The 22,980-nt window shown below is 34.8% G+C and overlaps 2 protein-coding genes across 2 annotated transcripts; both read right to left on the bottom strand.

Moving 5' to 3' along the window:
- Positions 1-232: 232 nt before the first annotated feature.
- On the bottom strand, positions 233-8,637 carry LOC128239791 (procathepsin L-like). The gene is made up of 9 exons (XM_052956226.1): positions 8,518-8,637; positions 6,961-7,091; positions 6,593-6,698; positions 4,291-4,455; positions 3,548-3,671; positions 3,049-3,149; positions 2,022-2,182; positions 1,552-1,662; positions 233-478 (listed from the first exon to the last, which is right to left on the bottom strand). Exons 2-9 carry the CDS (start codon positions 7,089-7,091, stop codon positions 379-381), a joined length of 999 nt encoding a protein of 332 aa, XP_052812186.1. The 5' UTR covers positions 8,518-8,637; the 3' UTR covers positions 233-378.
- A 5,458-nt stretch (positions 8,638-14,095) lies between these two features.
- LOC128241899 (procathepsin L-like) lies at positions 14,096-22,214 on the bottom strand. The gene is made up of 9 exons (XM_052959019.1): positions 22,106-22,214; positions 20,629-20,759; positions 20,258-20,363; positions 18,210-18,374; positions 17,433-17,556; positions 16,942-17,042; positions 15,887-16,047; positions 15,417-15,527; positions 14,096-14,341 (listed from the first exon to the last, which is right to left on the bottom strand). The coding sequence occupies exons 2-9, from the start codon at positions 20,757-20,759 to the stop codon at positions 14,242-14,244; spliced, it is 999 nt and encodes a 332-aa protein (XP_052814979.1). The 5' UTR covers positions 22,106-22,214; the 3' UTR covers positions 14,096-14,241.
- Between the last annotated feature and the right edge of the window lie 766 nt (positions 22,215-22,980).

Genomic DNA, 22,980 nt, shown 5'->3' with positions numbered 1-22,980 from the left:
TGTCGTGAAATTTTACATGAAGTCTTTTCCGTTTTGCAAACTGTCATGGTCGTTTATATACTACATTTGGTATATTTTTGGATATTCTTATTCTTCACTCTGAACAAAACGACATGATGCGACTACGCATCTAAATTTTCTTATCGGTAACATAAAGACATGATCCTAAACCAGTGTGCTATTCTTCTCATTCAAATCACTGTTTTCAATTTAAAACAATAAATACAACATCTGCATTTGTAAGCTTTTATTGCAAATAGTTTCAAAAAACGATAAATATCACAATAACTGATACGTTAGCTCAGATCATGAGAAAACCAGTGTTCAATCAATAATAATCTGTCTTTGAGAATTCAAACTCGATATAGACCAATCAGATTACATGGTTGGGAAGCTGGCTGAGGTGGCAACACCGCATTGGTTCTTCTTGTTTCTTGACATCATGATGTATCCCTCCTGTCCCCAGCTCTTGCCCCAGCTGAAAAACGATATTTATAGATATAATGCAACTTCTATTTCTAGAACTTGTGATACTCTAGCTCTTGCTCCAGCTGATATGGATAGAAATTGATATGATATCTATTTATAGATTTAAAACTCATCATGAGAAGCGCTTCATACTCCTACTGGATAATTAATGATATTATGTTACTTCTATTAAGATAATTATACCTTATCATCATATTGCATAAAGCATATATGATAATACAATAGGTAATAATAATAAAACAATGAACATTACAGGGACAAGCCCAATTGTACAAAATCCAAATATAAACCCTATTAAGGAACACAAGGAGATAATTAGTATACTATTAACAGATTCAGATAGATTGCTAAATAGAAAATTAGTTCTTATTTCCTGCCTGATAAGAAGTTTTAGATATTGAAACCTTACGCAAATGATACGATCAATTCGGTATGGTTTTGTTTGAGCTGAATTGAAAACACAATCTGCTGGCAATAAGAAATGCAATGTTTTGCTTAGACAGAAAATCATTTGACAAATGGATTGTACGCTATACGTAGTTCTGTAAAGCACAGTCAAATAGAGATCTTTCCCCGATTTCTCGAACAATTTAAAATCCCTTATAACAGGAGCTCACTAACCAAACATTTTTTGTTCAATATCAGGCTGATTAGGATTCTATATTTTGAAAACTAATGCTATTTTTATTCGAAATTATTATATGAAATCAAAATTACAATACTCTGTTTTATAAAATCAAGTTTAAGGAAATAGTATGGCTACATAGAATAAGTTCCATAAGCTTGTTACTTGTTCGGAATTTCTAGAAATTGAAGCTTTGTCCGGAGATAATGTCATTTGCTCTTATATATGGAAGCATATAGATTATATATCAATTTTAAACCCTCAAGCGTTCTTCGATAACCAATCGTCCTAATTGACAACAAGAACAGATCATAAAACCATGTTATTGTCTTTATATAGTAATATATAAAATCAAGCGAGTCATCTTCTTATTTTTAGCATCATATCTCATGTTTTTGTTTCTATTTATTGTTTCATTTACAATTCTACAATCTCACCTGTTCTTCACGAGCCAGTAGTCTTTGGAACCTTCAGAGCCATAGCCGACAACGAGAACACCGTGGTCGAGACGGGTGGAAGAGCATCTCTTCTCACTGTACACTCCAGACCTGTGTGAAAGAACGAAATGTATTCTTACTTTGAGGAACTAAGTTATGATATAATTATATTTACTTTTACTTCGAAGTATGTTGTAGGCGTTCGATAACTCTGCCAGAGGATGGCTTCGTCGAATTTGACATAGGGGTTATATTTTGGGTTTTCCAAATTATCATTTTGACTTTATCAAATGCTACACTTTCGACAACAGGAGTTATTTAAGTCCTTCATTTAGAGCTTGGATGAAGGGTGATTAGCGTCAATACTAATCCAAACTGGATTAAATATTGTAAAACAGAGAAAGCATTAGGCAATTTTCATTATCTGCCGAACATATCAAATTCCTTATCAAAATAAATTATGGACTCACTTGTAAAGCTGGAAGGATGGGTGGCTAGCATCGATACCAACGGAGATGGGTCCAACGGTGGCGGAGGCGGCCATGAGGTCATCTTCAGATCCCTCCTTGATGTCCATGCAGCTCTTTTCCGTGGCTCCGACATTGGCGGGATTGTATTTGCACTTGCCGTTCTGAACAAAATATGGAGGTGAAAAGAAGAGGTAGAGGATTTGGGACCAAATGGTATGATGGTTGTTCTTATTGCAGACATCTGTATTTTAGTATTTTTTTCATATAAACATCAAAGTATCATACTCAAATTGTATGAGAAAATGGTTTGTTGGCTAATGGTATAGCATAATGATGGTTGTTCTTACAGCAGACATTACAATACCATAACCAGAGTGTATGAGAAACTGGCTTATGGGCTAATGTTATAATAGTATGAGGCTATTTATATTACAGTCATAATCGAATTGTATAAGGTTTAGGCTTGTGGTACTCTTGTTATTGCGCTTAAACCTACACTCTCTCTTACAGATTGGCCGTTTTGACTACTCTCTTTTATTTTTTTCTGTCTTGGAAAAAGCCATTTTGAAGTAAATGTCTTGAAACCAGAGGTACAAGATTGCTAGTTTATGGCTTACGGCTGAATTAACGCTTTAAGAAAATATTTCTGCAGTTTCCCAAACAATTATCTCATTTTGTATCTGAATTGAAGGCATTTGTACCAAAATTAGCAGTTTTGGACTTGAAAATCGCAGCCAACGTTCATATTTCTTGAACGCCCCAAAAAATCGTAGTTTAAGAATATTTTTGATAGTGAAGTAATACAAAGTAATGGCGAAATGTATGATGATTATTTATATTGCAGACATTATATTACAATATCATATTATAGATGTATTGAAGTAAAACTATACAATTCAATAATTCTTTGTGATTTATTGTTATCTCAAATGTAAAGAGATATATTAACGAAATATAATGCGTACCATAATTATAAATAAAAATGAAAAAATAAAGAAATTTCTGAAGCAAACATATAAGGACTTACCTTTGGCTCATATGGGTAGGACTCCTCAGTATCAATACCGTCGTTGGAAATAACGTAGGCGAAAGCAAAGTCCATCAGACCTCCCTGGCATCCGTGATTTCCTGAAACCGGAAATCATTTATTATAACATAACGTCCACCATGAATACTTACTATAAATACCCAAAATTTAATAATGTATTGTGCTAGCAATATCATATAACAGCGCAAATTCGTTCAGAACCCACTGCAATCATCATGCCTGTGCATTTAAACAAATAACACAATGTCATATTGTTCTTAAAAGAAAGTTAATAACTATGTACAGGATGTGTCCGGTTCATATTGCAACATATTACCCTGGTCAAAAAAATGACAAAATAACATATACAATGCAATGCAATCCAAACTAAAGTATGTGTTCAAGTTATTATCATTTTCATTGTGCGAGCCCCACACAGGCATTGTTGTTATAATCATATTAATAGGAGCAATCAAGTTTTAAGAGGGGGTCAGCCTACCCTCTTTCTGGGAGCAGTCCATCAGGTTCTTCTCAGACAGAGAGGTCAGGGTGCCGGTCTTCTTGAAGTTCTGTCCCTCAAGGGATCCGGTGGTGGAGAAAGACCAGCATGATCCGCATTGTCCCTAAATAGAACATTACGTAATGTTTAAAAATAGAACATATCTAAAATACAATAGCTAAATATAGATTAACCCGGTTTCCCATTTGAACGGTGAAAACGTATTGTCCCTGTAGTGTCACAGGACAGAGTCAAAGAAAACGTTGAGAAATTTATTAAAATCGCGAAAATAAGCAAAATGGTAATATTTAACATCTTCGAAAACTGTCATCTTTTTCTCATACAACAACAAATGTGGTAATAATCAGCTTGTTCATCGATACTTGTAAAATGGATACACATTGGCATTTCAGTTTTTTTACAAGTTACCGAAAGCATTTTATTGCTGAGCTAATTACTATTGGCGTGAATCTCATAGCCGTGTGTTTGTGTGTGTGGGGGGGGTAATAAATCCATAGGCATCCACACACTTTAACCAGCCCAACTGCGTTCATACCCCGATAACTAAATCAATCACGCGATTCATTCCTTAAATTATGAACCATACCGGCGCGGACAGGCCATCGTCATTCGTCAATTGAAGAAGATCGTTGCATTATATTACAAGATGAGGCTATCCTGACGTTAATAGATGCGTGCAATATCTACAGTCTAAACGTCTCTAATTATTTGGTATTAGTCACCTGGTTCTTGATCTCGGTGACGTATCCCTCCTTCCTCCAGTCAACGGTGTCGGGAAGATCGGTCAACTTCACGTGGGAAGGTGGCATGTATTTGCTGCATGGTGATTTGGGGTTGGGGCCGGTCATGTTCAATCCGTTCATGATCGCGACGAATTCCTGGTTGGTCTGTAATGATTTGAAGGGTAACATTAATTAAAATTATATACATAAAGCGTGGTATAAGATGAAGAAATGTGTGTTCTGCATATAGATTTGGGGTTCGAGCCGATCAAGCTCAATCCGTTCATGGTCGCTATGGAAATGTATGTTCCTCATCCGGAGTTTGGGGTGGGACCGATTATGTTCATTCCGTTCATAATTGCAGCAACGAAATCCTCGTCGGTCTGTTATGATGTTAAAGGTAACATGTTTAATCATAAATACTGACATAAGAGGGTGGCGTGCATTTGCTGCATGGTAATATTGGGTCGGGGCGGGTCATGTTCAATTCATTTTTAATCTATACGAAATGCATCAGGAGTCTGTATAAAGATGTTTAATTATGTACTGATTCTCCACAGTTGACAATGTACAAGAATATCTTCATTTTGAGGATATAAGAGAGAATGGGACGTGCATTTGCTGCATTGGGCTGGGCCGGTCCGGTCTGGTCAATTCAAACCCATTATAGATACGTTTAACAGACAATGATGGAGTGCACTTTTTTGTGATAATGTATATGCTCATATTTGAAAAAAGTACCATATTATGAATCATTCAAATAGCGCTTGTGAAAAATGTATTTTAATTCATTCTTAAAACGTCAATTTCCTAAATCGAGAAACAAATTATCGACATAATTACAATCAAGTCTGAATAGTTGAAAGAACAGTATGTTTAACAATGAAAAAGTGTATTAATTGGCCACGTAATAGGTCTCCTGTTTCAAAGTAATATACAAGGTACTGATATTGTATACGAAGTTTTTAACCCATTATAATGTTAATTAACATCCAACTACGGGTCAGTTTTTTTGGTGTTTTTTGTTTTCTTTGTATCCTAGAAACAATGCAATGTGTTATCAATTTACGAGGTAGCAATACGTGACCTTATTTAAAGACGCAAATAGTCGTACCCTTAAGAAGTGACCCGAAAATAGCCCCAACGATGGAAGTATTTGCCATGTTCGCTTATTGCTTGATAACCTACATATTCATATTTATATCGGTGTGTTTGGCAACACTTTTAAACGAGGCTGGAATGTAATATTTAAGTATCTTGACCTCAGTATAATCATTATACCATGGTAAAAGTTTTTATCATTTTGCGTTAATAGATATATAATCTAATGTAGGTCAGTTGTTCAAATCGTATTCAAACTAAAGCAACCGAATTGTGCACTGTAATAATCCCTTATTTGCTACATTTCCACTTGAAGAGACCCATTAAGAAGACAATGTTTATCTGTTAATGATAACATCGTTATTATTCCTACACTCAAGTCGGTCCAAGCTTAAGTTCATTCTGTCAAGACGAAAATTTAAAGCAAAATGTGTGCATTATGTTACGCTTACTATTAAGTAACGTGTTTTTTTCTTTGGTTTTACTGTGATTTATACATAAAATGAAATCTGTAAAATGAAAATTTTACACATACGATGTTTAGATATTTGGCTTTGTATGCCATTAAAAAGTATTTGACGATGTTATATTTCAGATGATGGGCAAATACAAAATTACTTTAGGGATTGTAAAATATCTCATAAGTTATACATGTAATAAATTGTTTAAAAACAACGATCGCGTTAATGCATTGATAAGTTTAAAAATGGCAAAATAATAATTAAGCACATAACTTTGCAATTCATGGTATTATCACAGTGTGTAAAAAAATAACAACGTTTCATTGGTAATAATTTGATCAGCAACTTTATTTCAGAAATCTTCATTCAAATATGTTCGGAAATCAGAACTTTAAACGGCGGTTTTGACCATAATAACTCTGTTGCTTAAGTTCAGCAATGCTATTAGCAACTGTGTGCAAACACCGCAAGGCACTTTATCGGTATCTTGGTGTCAACAATCATTAAGGCAAGCACATTGTCAATGGCGTAAGAAGACTGAATAACATGTGCAGAACCATCATGCAAAGTGGATTGGGGTATACTCTCCTGGGGCTGTATTTATTTTTTAGGCCATTTTATTGTTTTCCGGCTTATCTAATACAAAAATACGCGATCAGTATATGAAGTCCAGATATTTCTTTGAGCTACTCCATTGTCACGTTTCAAATATTTATATTTTAAGTACTGGTTTCACTCACCATATCCCCATACTCGTTCATGCCGAGGGTGTATGTGTGGACTCCCCTGTCAGCCTCCAGGTTGTGCCTCTGGATGTAGGCAATGTTGCTCTCCCAGATCTGACGTCTGAAAACCGAAAATATATATTAGTAGTGTGTTTGGTGTATTTTTACTTTGAAGAACGGTTTCATCGTTGTGGGCGGCATATCTATATAAATCAATGCATCGTTGAGTTCTTTCCTTTTTGCCTTTTTCTATAATTTGACAATCGTTAGCATCCACTCGCAATGTCCTTATTCGAGACATACTTCAGTTAGGGAGTCATTTCAATGAATAAAATCCGAACGAAGACTAACGATACACCCTAAAACTGAATAATATTCCTTACCTAAGAAGTTCAGCCCTTGGCTCATACAGTTTGTTGTATGAGGTCTTATAGGCTGCCCATTCGCCGTTGAGAGCGGCATCAAGGGACAGACTGCAAGCCACAAGGCACGAAACAACCAATAGACGGAACATCTGAAAGAACAAAGGGTTTTGATTGGTTTAATTTATGTGAAACAGAAGAGAGAAGTTTCTTGATCGGCTAATTGTACTTTTAAAGTTATATATTCGCGTAGCGAGGAATCAGAGCCAAGCTGAAATTCCTGAATTGATTAAATTTAGCTGAGAGAAGTGCTTTTGATGAGAAAAGAATTGTTAAACCTGCTAGCTGCAACATATGCAGCAAATAAACACAATCAATTATTCAGAAACAGCACTTTTACTATATACTAAAGATTAAAACATTTCGGTCTTGACTCTGAAACTAAGATTCAGGCATGTTATTGCTATTGCAGTTTCAAAAGCTGCGTCCATATTCACTAACGCCATGAGTCTGAGTTTTCAGATTCAAGATTCAAAACTGCTTATCTTTATTTGTTGTAAAAATCGTCACTTGTGAATATTAGTGGTGAAGCTCGCTATATATTTGTGAATAGCACGTTTTACCATTATTTACACGTCTTTTACCAAAGAAATTATATACCAGTAAAATGATAATTTGTTTTGATATTTGCTTTTCTGAGTATGTGTCTCAAATTCAGACCCGATCCGTAAGTAAATATTTGCATAGCGTTTTAACATTATCACATTAACAAAAGAAATCAACTATAAGAAGTATGTTAAAAAGACGCAGAAGCCGAATATTATAAGGAGTATTGAGATATGAGAAACAATTTTTACGGTCGTTATCAAATTTTGATGTAAAATAATCGCAACCTTCTTCAGTTAGAAGATAACATTTTGTTGAAGGTGAGTTTTAACAGTCCAGAGCTTAAAGGGGCTCGAATTAATTTGATCAGTGTTAGTATTGTAACATTGAAGATGAGTTCTCCAGGAATATGTTCTAAACATTAAAATAATTGTCAGTGTTCTCGATGTATGGCCCTTTAAAATTTATATATGATTTGAACAGAGTCATTAAACAAAAATAATCAGTCACAATACAAATATAGATTTCAGTTTTGTTGAATAGCTGAATTAGCCGTTTTTAAAACATGCCTTTCTACGATACATACTAATTTTACAACATATCTACTACTGACTAATTTCTGTAAGATTTTTAAGTAAATTTAAGATCTAATTAAATTTAATCATTTATAAAATTGCCACCCAAGACAACATTTTAAGCTTAATTATAAATTTGAGTTTTAATTGTGTGAACTTAATACATGTATCATTCGAATAGAAACTATTCAACAAACTTAAGACAGCATAGTTTGCTAAAGTATAAATATAAACGAGTGGTTATATAATAATAATATATATACATATATCCGAAAATGAACCATTTTACAAACTTGTTGCTATTCAATGCAATATCGTAACGTTCATTTTACCGTGTTTTTTTCTCAATTCTTATGACTCAGAGTGCTCACTATTAAAACATAGAAACTGAGCTTACCTTCTTTGCTTAGTATTGCTTCAGATCCAAAGCCAAACTGAAGCCCAACTATCATGTCCCTCTTTATATACCATCCTTCTTCCACTGTGAGAACAATACTGCTGTATCAAAACAAGTTTTGACATAGGATAACCTAGTATTGTTCTTAGTATCCGATCACTGCAGAACAATGGTCTCTAAAAACTTACTGGTCAGGTGAGAGCAATGTGACTATCATATTAAAGTCACATGACCTGTGTTCATATCATTGCTCAAGTCATGTGACCATCATAGTAAAATCACACGACCTATTTTCATCCCATTGTGAAGGCATGTGTATTATCTTTATTTCATTGACTATAATGAAAAGTATTATTTGAAGTTGAACATTTCGTCTTGTTAGAAATGGCTTTAAACAAAGCTATCGTTACATTATTGACTACTGGGCTTGACTGACTTGAAGAAAACAAAAACAAGCTATTTACGCCGTGATGTACGAATGATTTCGTAAACTTGTCTATTTTTTTTGTTTTATTAGTTTCATTTCATAAACACCGGTTTACACATAAATGAGAAAAATGAGTTGCAAGTGTCGCAAATTTAGGTCTACTTAGTCACAAGGCGCAATGGTTAGCGCACTCGCTTCTCGCCAAGGTGACCAGGGTTCGATAAGAGTTTGGTTAGTGGTCACAAAGCCTAACAAGTGGGGGGTTTCAGGGTACCCCCTACAACACAAGACCACACCCTCGGGCAACATCATGCCAACGAGAGTACCTTAGTATATGTAATCATAATTTTCTTCACAGTCGCTGTAACAAGAATTATGTTAAAACTAACAGTATACATTAAGCTCTTGTAAAATTGTTTGGTGTCCGCGTTATAAGCACAATGCGGATTATTTTTTTTATTGTTTATACAGTCGAACCCCGTTGGCTCGAACTCTCATGAACCGGCAAAATACCTCGAGATTTGGGAAATTTGAGCTAATAGGGAATGCATACCTACAGTATTAAAAATCCCTTTACATTAAGTTCGAGGAATTCGAGCCAAGCGAGCCGAGCCCCACCCCACCCGTTCCTATCAGAAGTTGCTTCGAAGTTATGGAAACAACTGCTTTATTTTGATTCAGTTTTACGATCAAACAACAATGAGCATGTACATTATGTTAAATATTTTATGACAGTCTTTTAATAAAAGTTTTAAAGTAACTCGCTCATGGTTTGTAAAATGCACTTTTTTAATTATGAAATCAATTGTGGCAAATCATAAGGAGTGTTGAAACAAGAACACCAAAAACTGGAACCCTTCAGCAAATGTTGATATTTACTCAAATATCGTCTTTGAAGACCACAATTTTGAATCGCGTTACTAACGCGATTAAAAATAGTTACGGCTGTGGTGTTGCGTGATTGGTTCATTGACAATATTACGTGATGTTATCAATGTATCCTTAACAGGTCATCATAACCTCCACATAAGCTAAAGTCCCGATGGCCGTGTGTACTACCCGTCTTAATTTTACATTTTTCGTGACTTTACCGGCGTGGATTCGAAACCTGGTAAAACCAAAATACTTTAGTATGCTATAACTGAATTTTGTCTGCATTTTCGATATCATGGAGTAAAAAAAGGTTAAAATAAGTGTTTTCAGATGCATTATCGGGAAACTAACTTTGGGTCCCAAACCATGAGCAACTGACTTTAAGGGTCAACCAAATTGCAGATTAATTTCCCGAAGCGACTATAGCATAATACTCTTAGTAAAATAGTTGAATTAAATACAGATATTCGTATCAAATGTCACTTTTTGTAACAATGTTATGGCTATGATTTATGTAGTTTGTCCACACGGTGTCGGCCCTTTATTAAACAATATTCGTTTGTTCTCAAATGGCATTTAAACGCGTTAAATATATACCCAGGTGCAAATTTGTCCACCATAGTTTCCGCCTGCGGCAAGTTTACCATATAGATACAACATTTGGCCACTGTGTCTCTACACAGGGTATTCGTTAATCAGCTGGCTAGTGGGCTCGTTCCGGAAGTGTCAATTTTAGTAGTGGTATACAAGTATCTGAAGGCATATCTATGATAAATGGTTAAATAACGACAGTTTGATAGGACCATGTGTATACTCATATTGTAAACAGTTTGTAATCAATAACAGTCACATATAATATTATCACTTTATATATATGATCATGAGATGAACCAATTATATGTAGTCAGAGTTAATTAGCAAACGGTGGAGGCCTGGTGACCCCAGTTTATTTTGATATCATATAAAAGGGTTTTCCGTTAAGAAATATAATATGGACGCATTGGTCAGAGAATAACAAACATACTAGTTTGCAAAATATGGCCGTTTTCAATCTAAATGAAGAGTAAAGACATAAAATTCAATAACGTTGTCTTTGATTTAGTTTTGATAATTTAGTTATCAGGGGCCGTACATCCGAAACCCGTTGGCTCGAACTCGCTTGGCCAGAATTCCTCATTGACTCGAACTGGATGTAAAGGATCGATTTCCTAATGCTAACGGTAATCATCCCGCTTGGCTCAAATTTTCCAAGGCTCGAGGTATTTTCGCCGGTTCATGGGAGTTCGAGCCGATGAGGTTCGACTGTATATTTTAAGCATCTGAGTGAAAAATTCAAATAAGTGGAAAATTGCCTTTTTTCTAATTTGAATTTAAAGCGAACTAACAATGTTTGTAAACAAAAAATAGGAAAATGGACTATACAGCATATGAATGAATTTGATGAAAAGGAGACGTTATTTAAAAAAGATTTTTTTTTTATAAGTTGAAAATATTCAGTAAGATGTTTTATGAATACTGTACATGCAAGCAAGATATTGCCTTATCGATCAAACTACAACATCATGGAGTCGCCATGCATCGAAGTTTTATTTTAATGGTTAATGGAGCTATCAGAGATCTAACTCATTTATGAATCGGCTTTCTCAAGCCAAGAACAAAACTCTTGCGATTTGATATTCAAACAATCGCAATTGTAAGCCTCCTGTTGGTTCTGCTATCTGTTCACGTGTTGTAAATTTCTAACATCGGGTACCATATCCTAGTTTATAAATAGACGGACAGACAAATATATGCCAACAACCTTTAGGACACTGATTGTTAAAATTAAGTCGGCATTTTCGGCTATGGTTCATTTATTTAAATTTAAAAGTAATACTCTAGTAACAGATTAAAAAGAAAAAACAATTAACGACAGAAATGACTATTACAAAAAGTACAAGCGCAGTAGCCAAAACTTCAAAAATAAACGTTGTTTAAATAAACAAATTAACAGCCAAAATGACTGCATTATGACTGTAATATGTTTTTTTAGAATTATGAGGAATTTCAAAGATTAATATTTGAATTATAAAATTGCTAAGTATGTACATTATAACGACTTTAAAAGACCTAATCACGCGCATTAAGATTTATTTGACACGTGTATAGAGAATTTGATCTGTGATACTCCCTACTAGTTGCTTTTGTGGTAACTACACGCCGGCTCTTTTTGGGAAAGGGGGGTTTTGGGCGAGGGGGTCAATGATTATTTCACAGAACGACTTGCCTTTCCATGGGCTTATATACCAGTGAAAGTAGCAGTAGTGTTTAGTTGTGGGACAAAGTGCACAAACATAATATGACCCTGGTTAGAGATACAGCTGTGCTAGACCGCGTGAATTTCAAATGGGATCCTAAAATGTGCGAAAGGTCAACGACAAACAGGACTATGTCATATGGTTATGTTTCGAAATGATACTAGTTTGGCATCCTGATAAATATAAAATACACAAAACGCAACTTCCTAGATAGCACCAAATATTTTTAGAGTTTGCCACACAGTGTGTGCCACCATTCTTCCTTCAGTCACTGAACACAATGATGTCAACATTGATGTTTGCGTCATATCAACTTTAAACCCAATGACTGATTCAACTTATGGCGAAAACATTAAAGATGCACTCTTACTCCAAAACAAGATTTACGACAATTAATGCAATTGTTTTGATATACTAAAAGGATTAATAAAAGTCAAAAACGATGGTTCATATCGAGGGAAAGGTGCGGAAAACATGGTATTCATACCTTATGAGACTATAGTAGTTCACATTTAATCTTTCCGAGCTCACCAATCATTTAATATTTTTGCCTTTGTGAGCTATTAAAATCACGGTTACAATATTGTTATATCAGTAATTGAGATATTCCATATATTCATTATTTAGTAAGTAGTTAACGGTCTAATACTTAAAGTTTATGTTTGTTATACATGTGTTTGTATTGATTATGAATAAGAGTGTCACTTTAAATATTGCGGTACATTTGCCATATGACATATACTGTCCGAATCTCCGAGAACTTAGGAGCTGTATTGCCGCCATCATCGTATACACTGCTATAAGGAAATAACTGAATACGTTGGCAGACAAAAAACCTTGGCTATAATGCTTGGTGTTTCTGTGAGGATCAGCTTATTACCTCAAAACGTATTACTTAGGTACCTAACAATCCTTGATAAACACACCTAGTTTATTTATATAGTATATACACACTGTGTTGTTTGTGGATTTTTATGTGGTGTTTCGTGTTTCTTGTTTGTGATTTTTTTTGTTTTTGAAGTTCACCCTGTGCCATTAAACGGAGTTTATGAAACCATTATTCTTATTTGCCAACTTCTAGCTACTGAACTGTTGATTGTAGTTTTTCGTATAATTATTATTAAAATTATATATTGGAATTTTGTTTTCCAGATCGATTTTCGAGATTTCGTAGTCAAGCCCGCATATGCTATGTTATAACAAAGACCAGCAACTAGCACATACCGGATTGTTATAGTTAACGCAATAAATAAACCATAAAGGAAGATGGAATTGAAAATGTCTAAGATCATAAAATTTAATGATAATTTCTTATCTAAGAGTCTGAGATTAAAGACGTTAAAATGATATTGAGGTCAGAACAATATCAAAACTACATGTATAAGTTGTTCATTCCAGACCAGTAGTTCACATTCAATTTGATCCTGGCTTTGTAGTTTACGTTGACCAAAGTGCGAAGCACATTACAACAATTGACATTTCTAAATCGTATAACTTAATGAGAACATTAACGTTCCTATTATGAAAAAATCAGTCTAGTTAATCCAGTGGAACTTGAGTTGTGTTGTGGGAGTGTTTACGCTACACTCGAAACAGGCACCTCAAGGTAAAAGGATAAGGTCTCACTCTCTGCTTGATTGTATCCCTGTTTATAATTTTATCACTATGCTAACCTTTTCCAGATACGTTAAGGAAATGGTTTTCAATTTTTATTTTCATTAAAGGACGCTTTAACGTTTACCCATACATTTTTGTCGTGAAATTGTACATGAAGTCTTTTCCGTTTTGCAAACTGTCATGGTCGTTTATATACTACATTTGGTATCTTTTTGGATATTCTTATTCTTCACTCTGAACAAAACGACATGAAGCGACTACGCAGCTGAATTTCTTATCGGTAACATAAAGACATGATCCTAAACTAGTGTGCTTCTTCTCATTCAAATCACTGTTTTCAATTTAAAACAAAAAATACAACATCTGCATTTGTAAGCTTTTATTGCAAATAGTTTCAAAAAACGATAAATATCACAATAACTGATGCGTTAGTTCAGATCATGAGAAAACCAGTGTCCAATCAATAATAATCTGTCTTCGAGAATTCAAACTCGATATAGACCAATCAGATTACATGGTTGGGAAGCTGGCTGATGTGGCAACACCGCATTGGTTCTTCATGTTTCTTGACATCATGATGTATCCCTCCTGTCCCCAGCTCTTGCCCCAGCTGAAAAAGGATATTTATAGATATAATGCAACTTCTATTTCTAGAACTTGTGATACTCTAGCTCTTGCTCCAGCTGATATGGATATTAATAGATATGATTTCTATTTATAGATTTAAAACTCATCATGAGAAGCGCTTCATACTCCTACTGGATAATTAATGATATTATGTTACTTCTGTTAAGATAATTATACCTTATCATCATATTGCATTTATAAAGCATATATGATAATACAATAGGTAATAATAATAAAACAATGAACATTACAGGGACAAGCTCAGTTGTCCAATATCCAAATATAAGCCCTATTAAGGGACACAAGGAGATAATTAGTATACTATTAACAGATTCAGATAGATTTCTAAATAGAAAATTAGTTCTTATTTCCTGCCTGATAAGAAGTTTTAGATATTGAACCCTGACGCAAATGATACGATCAATTCGGTATGGTTTTGTTTGAGCTGAATTGAAAACACAATCTGCTGGCAATAAGAAATGCAATATTTTGCTTAGACAGAAAATCATTTGACAAATGGACTGTACGCTATATGTAGTTCTGTAAAGCACAGTCAAATAGAGATCTTTCCCCGATTTCTCGAACAATTTTAATTCCCTTATAACAGGAGCTCACTAACCAAACTTGTTTTGTTCTATATCAGTCTGATTAGGATTCTATATGTTGAAAACAAATGCTATTTATATAGGAAATTATCATATGAAAATCAATATAACAATACTCTATTTTATGAAATCAAGTTTAAGGAAATAGTATGGTTACATAGAATAAGTTCCATCAGCTTGTTACTTGTTCAGAATTTCTATAAATTGAAACTTTATCCGGAGATAATGTCATTTGCTATTTTATATGGAAGCATATATATTATATATCAATTTTAAAGCCTCAAGTGTTCTTCGATAACCAATCGTCCTAATTGACAAAAAGAACAGGTCATAAAACCATGTTATTGTCTTTATATAGTAATATATAAAAACGAGTCATCTTCTGATTTTTTAGCATCATATCTCATGTTTTTGTTTCTATTTATTGTTACATTTACAATTTTACAATCTCACCTGTTCTTCACGAGCCAGTAGTCTTTGGAATCTTCAGAGCCATAGCCGACAACGAGAACACCGTGGTCGAGACGGGTGGAGGAGCATCTCCTCTCACTGTACACTCCAGACCTGTGTGAAAGAACGAAATTGATTCTTACTTTGAGGAACTAAATTATGATATAATTATATTTACTTTTACTTCGAAGTATGTTGAAGGCGTTCGATAACTCTGCCAGAGGATGGCTTCGTCGATTTTGACATAGGGGTTATATTTTGGGTTTTCCAAATTATCCTGTTGACTTTATCAAATGCTACACTTTCGACAACAGGATTTATTTAAGTCCTTCATTTAGAGCTTGGAAGAAGGATGATTAGCGTCAATACTAATCTAAACTGGATTAAATATTGTAAAACAGAGAAAGCATAAGGCTATATTCATTATCTGCCGAACATATAAAATTCCTTATCAAAATAAATTGTGGACTCACTTGTACAGCTGGAAGGATGGGTGGCTAGCATCGATACCAACGGAGATGGGTCCAACGGTGGCGGAGGCGGCCATGAGGTCATCTTCAGATCCCTCCTTGATGTCCATGCAGCTCTTTTCCGTGGCTCCGACATTGGCGGGGTTGTACTTGCACTTGCCGTTCTGAAAAAAATATGGAGGTGAAAAGAAGAGGTAGAGGCTTTGGGACCAAATGGTATGATGGTTGTTCTTATTGCAGACATCTTCATTTTAGTATTTTTTTTCATATAAACATCAAAATACCATACTCAAATTGTATGAGAAAATGGTTTGTTGGCTAATGGTTTAGCATTATGATGGTTGTTCTTACAGCAGACATTACAATACCATAACCAGAGTGTATGAGAAACTGGCTTATGGACCGAGTGTATGAGAAACTGGCTTATGGGCTAATGTTATAATAGTATGAGGTTATTCATATCACATTCGTCATCGTATTGTATAAGGTTTAGGCTTGTGGTACTCTTGTTATTGCGCTTAAAGCTACACTCTCTCTTACAGATTGGCCGTTTTGACTACTCTCTTTTATTTTTTCTGTCTTGGAATAAGCCATTTTGAAGTAAATGTCTTGAAACCAGAGGTACAAGATTGCTAGTTTATGGCTAACGGCTCAACTAACGCTTTAAGAAAATATTTCTGCAGTTTCCCAAACAATTATCTCATTTTGTATCTGAATTGAAGGCATTTGTACCAAAATTAGCAGTTTTGGACTTGAAAATCGCAGCCAACGTTCATATTTCTTGAACGCCCCAAAAAATCGTAGTTTAAGAATATTTTTGATAGTGAAGTAATACAAAGTAATGGCGAAATGTATGATGATTATTTATATTGCAGACATTATATTACAATATCATATTATAGAAGTATTGAAGTAAAACTATATAATTCAATAATTCTTTGCGATTTATTGTTATCTCGAATGTAAAGAGATAGATTAACGAAATATAATGCGTACCATAATTATAAATAAAAATGAAAAAACAAAGTAATTTCTAAAGCAAACATATAAGGACTTACCTTTGGCTCATATGGGTAGGACTCCTCAGTATCAATACCGTCGTTGGAAATAACGTAGGCGAAAGCAAAGTCCATCAGACCTCCCTGGCATCCGTGATTTCCTGAAACCGGAAATCAATTATTATAACATAACGTCCACCATGAATACTTACTATAAATACGCAAAATTTAATAATGTATTGTGCTAGCAATATCATATAACAGAGCAAAGTCGTTCAGACCCCACCGGCATCATCATGCCTGTGCAATTAAACAAATAACACAATGTGATATTGTTCTTAAAAGAAAGTTAATAACTATGTACAGGATGTGTCCAGTTCATATTGCAACATATTACCCTGGCCAAAACAAAAACAAAAGAACATATACAATGCAATGCAATCCAAACTTAAGTATGTGTTCAAGTTATTATCATTTCCATTGTGCGAGCCCCACACAGGCATTGTTGGTATAATCATATTAATAGGAGCAATCAAAGGGGGTCAGCCTACCCTCTTTCTGGGAGCAGTCCATCAGGTTCTTCTCGGACAGAGAGGTCAGGGTGCCGGTCTTCTTGAAGTTCTGTCCCTCAAGGGATCCGGTGGTGGAGAAAGACCAGCATGATCCGCATTGTCCCTAAATAGAACATTACGTAATGTTTAAAAATAGAACATATCTAAAATAAAATAGCTATTGTCCCTAAATAGAACATTACGTAATGTTTAAAAATAGAACATATCTAAAATACAATAGCTAAATATAGATTAACCCGGTTTCCCATTTGAACGGTGAAAACGCATTGTCCCTGTAGTGTCACAGGACAGAGTTAAAGAAAACGTTGAGAAATTTATTAAAATCGCGTAAATAAGCAAAATGGTAATATTTAACATCTTCGAAAACTATCATCTTTTTCTCATACAACAACAGATGTGGTAATAATCAGCTTGTTCATCGATACTTGTAAAATGGATACACATTGGCATTTCAGTTTTTTTACAAGTTAGCCATATTGGCGTGAATCTCATAGCCGTGTGTTTGTGTGTGGGGGGGTAATAAATCCATAGGCATCCACACACTTTAACCAGCCCAACTGCGTTCATACCCCGATAACTAAATCAATCACGCGATTCATTCCTTAAATTATGAACCTTACCGGCGCGGACAGGCCATCGTCATTCGTCAATTGAAGAAGATCGTTGCATTATATTACAAGATGAGGCTATCCTGACGTTAATAGATGCGTGCAATATCTACAGTCTAAACGTCTCTAATTATTTGGTATTAGTCACCTGGTTCTTGATCTCGGTGACGTATCCCTCCTTCCTCCAGTCAACGGTGTCGGGAAGATCGGTCAACTTCACGTGGGAAGGTGGCATGTATTTGCTGCATGGTGATTTGGGGTTGGGGCCGGTCATGTTCAATCCGTTCATGATCGCGACGAATTCCTGGTTGGTCTGTAATGATTTGAAGGGTAACATTAATTAAAATTATATACATAAAGCGTGGTATAAGATGAAGAAATGTGTGTTCTGCATATAGATTTGGGGTTCGAGCCGATCAAGCTCAATCCGTTCATGGTCGCTATGGAAATGTATGTTCCTCATCCGGAGTTTGGGGTGGGACCGATTACTGATTCTCCACAGTTGACAATGTACAAGAATATCTTCATTTTGAGGATATAAGAGAGAATGGGACGTGCATTTCCTGCATTGGGCTGGGCCGGTCCGGTCTGGTCAATTCAAACCCATTATAGATACGTTTAACAGACAATGATGGAGTGCACTTTTTTGTGATAATGTATATGCTCATATTTGAAAAAAGTACCATATTATGAATCATTCAAATAGCGCTTGTGAAAAATGTATTTTAATTCATTCTTAAAACGTCAATTTCCTAAATCGAAAAACAAATTATCGACATAATTACAATCAAGTCTGAATAGTTGAAAGAACAGTATGTTTAACAATGAAAAAGTGTATTAATTGGCCACGTAATAGGTCTCCTGTTTCAAAGTAATATACAAGGTACTGATATTGTATACGAAGTTTTTAGCCCATTATAATGTTAATTAACATCCAACTACGGGTCAGTGTTTTTGGTGTTTTTTTTTGTTTTCTTTGTATCCTAGAAACAATGCAATGTGTTATCAATTTACGAGGTAGCAATACGTGACCTTATTTAAAGACGCAAATAATCGTACCCTTAAGAAGCGACCCGAAAATAGCCCCAACGATGGAAGTATTTGCCATGTTCGCTTATTGCTTGATAACCTACATATTCATATTTATATCGGTGTGTTTGGCAACACTTTTAAACGAGGCTGGAATGTAATATTTAAGTATCTTGACCTCAGTATAATGCCATACCATGGTAAAAGTTTTTATCATTTTGCGTTAATAGATAAATAATCTAATGTAGGTCAGTTGTTCAAATCGTATTCAAACTAAAGCAACCAAATTGTGCACTGTAATAATCCCTTATTTGCTACATTTCCACTTGAAGAGACCCCTTAAGAATACAATGTTTATCTGTTAATGATAACATCGTTATTATTCCTACACTCAAGTCGGTCCAAGCTTAAGTTCATTCTGTCAAGACGAAAATTTAAGGCAAAATGTGTGCATTATGTTATGCTTATTATTAAGTAACGTGTTTTTTCTTTGGTTTTACTGTGATTTATACATAAAATGAAATCTGTAAAATGAAAATTTTACACATACGATGTTATAATATTTGGCTTTGTATGCCATTAAAAAGTATGTGACGATGTTATATTTCAGATAATGGGCAAATACAAATTACTTAAGGCATTGTTAAATATCTCATAAGTTATACATGTAATTAAATTGTTTAAAAACAACGATCGCGTTAATGCATTGATGTGTTTAAAATGGCAAAATTGGAATTAAGCATATATCTTTGAAATTAATGGTCTTAACTCATTGTTTATAAAGAATTGAAAACGTTTCATTGGTAATAATTTGAGCAGCAGGTTATTTTAGAAATCTTCATCCAAATACATTCGGGGTGTGAAGATCCTTCGACACAATCAGAACTTTAAACGGCGGGTTTGGCTATAATAACTCTGTTGCTTTAGTTCAGCAATGCTATTAGCAACTGTGTGTCAACAATCATTAAGGCAAGCACATGGCCAATGGCGTTAGTAGAACCATCATGCAAAGTGGATTGGGGTATGCTCCCCTGGGATTCCGGAAAATCTAATACAAAATAACACGATCTGTATATTATGTGCATTCTAATTGGACTCAGAAATTACTTTAAGCAACGTCATTGTCACGTATCAAATATTTATATCTTAAGTACTTGTTCCACTCACCATATCCCCATACTCGTTCATGCCGAGTGTGTAGGTGTGGACTCCCCTGTCAGCCTCCAGATTGTGGCTCTGGATGTAGGCAATGTTGCTTTCCCAGATCTGACGTCTAAAAACGGAAAATCAATATATTAGCAGTGTGTTTGGTGTATTTTAACTTTGAAAAATGGTTTCATCGTTGTCGGCGGCATATTTATATAGATCAATGCATGGTTGAGTTATTTCCTTTATTCCTTTTTCTAAATTTTGACAATCTTTAGCATCCGCTTGCAATGTCCTAATTCGAAACGTAACTTCAGTAAGGGGGTCATTTCAATGAATAAAATCCGAACGAAGACTAATGATACACCCTAAAACTGTGTAATATTCCTTACCTAAGAAGTTCAACCCTTGGCTCATACAGTTTGTTGTATGAGGTCTTATAGGCTGCCCATTCGCCGTTAAGAGCGGCATCAAGGGACAGACTGCAAGCCACAAGGCACGAAACAACCAATAGACGGAACATCTGAAAGAACAAAGGGTTTTGATTGGTTAAATTTATGTGAAACAGTAGAGAGAAGTTTCTTGATCGGCTAATTAATTATAATTTTAAAGTTATATATTAATGTAGCGAGGAATCAGAGCCAAGCTGAAATTGCTGAAATTGATTTAATTTAGATGAGAGAAGCGTTTTGATGTGAAAAGACTTGTTAAACCTGCTAGCTGCAACATATGCAGCAAATAAACACAATCAATACTTTAGAAAGAGCGCTTTTACTATATACTGAAGATTAAAACATTTCGGTCTTGACTCTGAAACTAAGACTCAGGACATGTACATGTTATTGCAGTTTCAAAAGCAGCGTCCATATTCACTAACGCCCTTAGTCGTTTTGTTGTAAAAATCATTACTTCTGAATATTAGTGGTGAAGCTCGCTATATATTTGTGAATAGCACGTTTTACCATTATTGACACGTCTTTTACCAAAGAAATTTTATAAACTAATTATTTGTTTTGAAATTTGCTTTTTCTGAGTGGGCCAAGCGTTTTGACATTATCACATGAAACAAAGAAAACAACCATAAAAAGTATGTTAAAAAGACGCACACGCCGAATTATATAAGGAGTATTGTGATATGAGAAACAATTTTTACGGTCTTTATCAAATTTTGTGGTAAAATAAACGCAACCTTCTTCAGCTAGAAGATAACATTTTGTTTAATGTGAATTTTAACAATGAAGTGCTTGAAGGGGCTCGAATTAATTTGATCAGTGTTTTCAGATTATTTCTCCAGGAATATGTTCTAAACAGTAAAATAATTGTCAGCGTTCTCGATGTATGGCTCTTTTAAATGTATATATTAATATGTGAGAGTCACGAAAAATAAGAATTATTCAAAATTCAAGTACAGATTCCTGTTTTGTTAAATAGCACAAATAACCGATTCAACCGTTTTCAATTAACATGCCTTTCTTCGATACACATCAATTTTACAACATATCTACTACTGACTAATTACTGTAAGATTGTTAAGTTAATTTAAGATCTCATTAAATTTAATCATTTGTAAAATTGCATACCGCCCAAGACAACATTGCAAGCTTAATTATAAATTTGAGTTTTAATTGTGTGAACTGAATACATGTATCATCCGAATAGGAACTATTCAACAAACTTAAGACAGCATATATAAAAATAAACGAGTGATTAAGGTGAGCGATGAATACATACATATATCCGAAAATGAACCATTTTAACAAACGTGTTGCTATTCAATGCAATATCTTAACGTACATTTTACCGTGTGTGTTTTTTTTCAATTCTAAAGACAGAGCGTGTTCACTATTAAAACATAGAAACTGAGCTTACCTTCTTTGCTTAGTATTGCTTCAGATCCAAAGCCAAACTGAAACCCAATCATCATGTCCCTCTTTTTATATCCTCCTTCCATCCACTGTTAGAACAATACTGCTGTATCAGAACAAGCTTTGACTAAAGATAACCGAGTATTGCTCTAGGTATCCGATCTCTGCAGAACAATGGTCTCTAAAAACTTACTGGTCAGGTGAGAGCAATGTGACTATCATATTAAAGTCACATGACCCATTTTCATATCATAGTACAAGTCATGTGACCATCATAGTAAAATCACACGACCTATTTTCATACCATTGTGTAGGCATGTGCACTATCTTTATTTCAGGACATCATCCTAGTCGCTGTTTGATAACAGTTTAACCTTCAAAATATTTGACCGCAATGAAAACAATTTTTGAAGTAGAGCATTTAGTTTTGTTCGAGATGCCTTTAAACAGAGCTATCTTTACATTATTGGCTACTTGGCTTGACTAACTTTTAGAAACGAAAAAAACTCTTTTCTCCGTGATATATGTATATTTTCGTAGCTACAGCATTGGACTAGTTTGCATTCGTTGTTTAATTGGTATATTTTTCGAAAAACCGATGTAAACAAAATAATGTGGTTCAATTGTCGCAAATTAAGCTCTACTTAGTAACAAGGCGCAGTGGTTAGCACACTCGCTTCTCACCAAGGTGACCCAGGCTCGATTCCACCCCTGGGCGCATGTGAGTTTGGTTAGTGGTCATCAAATCGAACAAGTTGGTTTTCTCCGGGTACTCCCTACAACAAAAGACCTCATTCTCGCACAGCATCGTGCCAAAAAATTATAATGTTTAAACTGACAGAGTGCATTAAGCGTTTTGCGAAACTGTTCTGTGTTCGC

This window comes from Mya arenaria, chromosome 7 (assembly GCF_026914265.1).
Source record: "Mya arenaria isolate MELC-2E11 chromosome 7, ASM2691426v1".
Classification (NCBI taxonomy): Eukaryota; Metazoa; Mollusca; class Bivalvia; order Myida; family Myidae; genus Mya; species Mya arenaria.
Note: the sequence above shows the minus strand (reverse complement) of the source record. Positions and strands in the feature narration are given on the sequence as shown.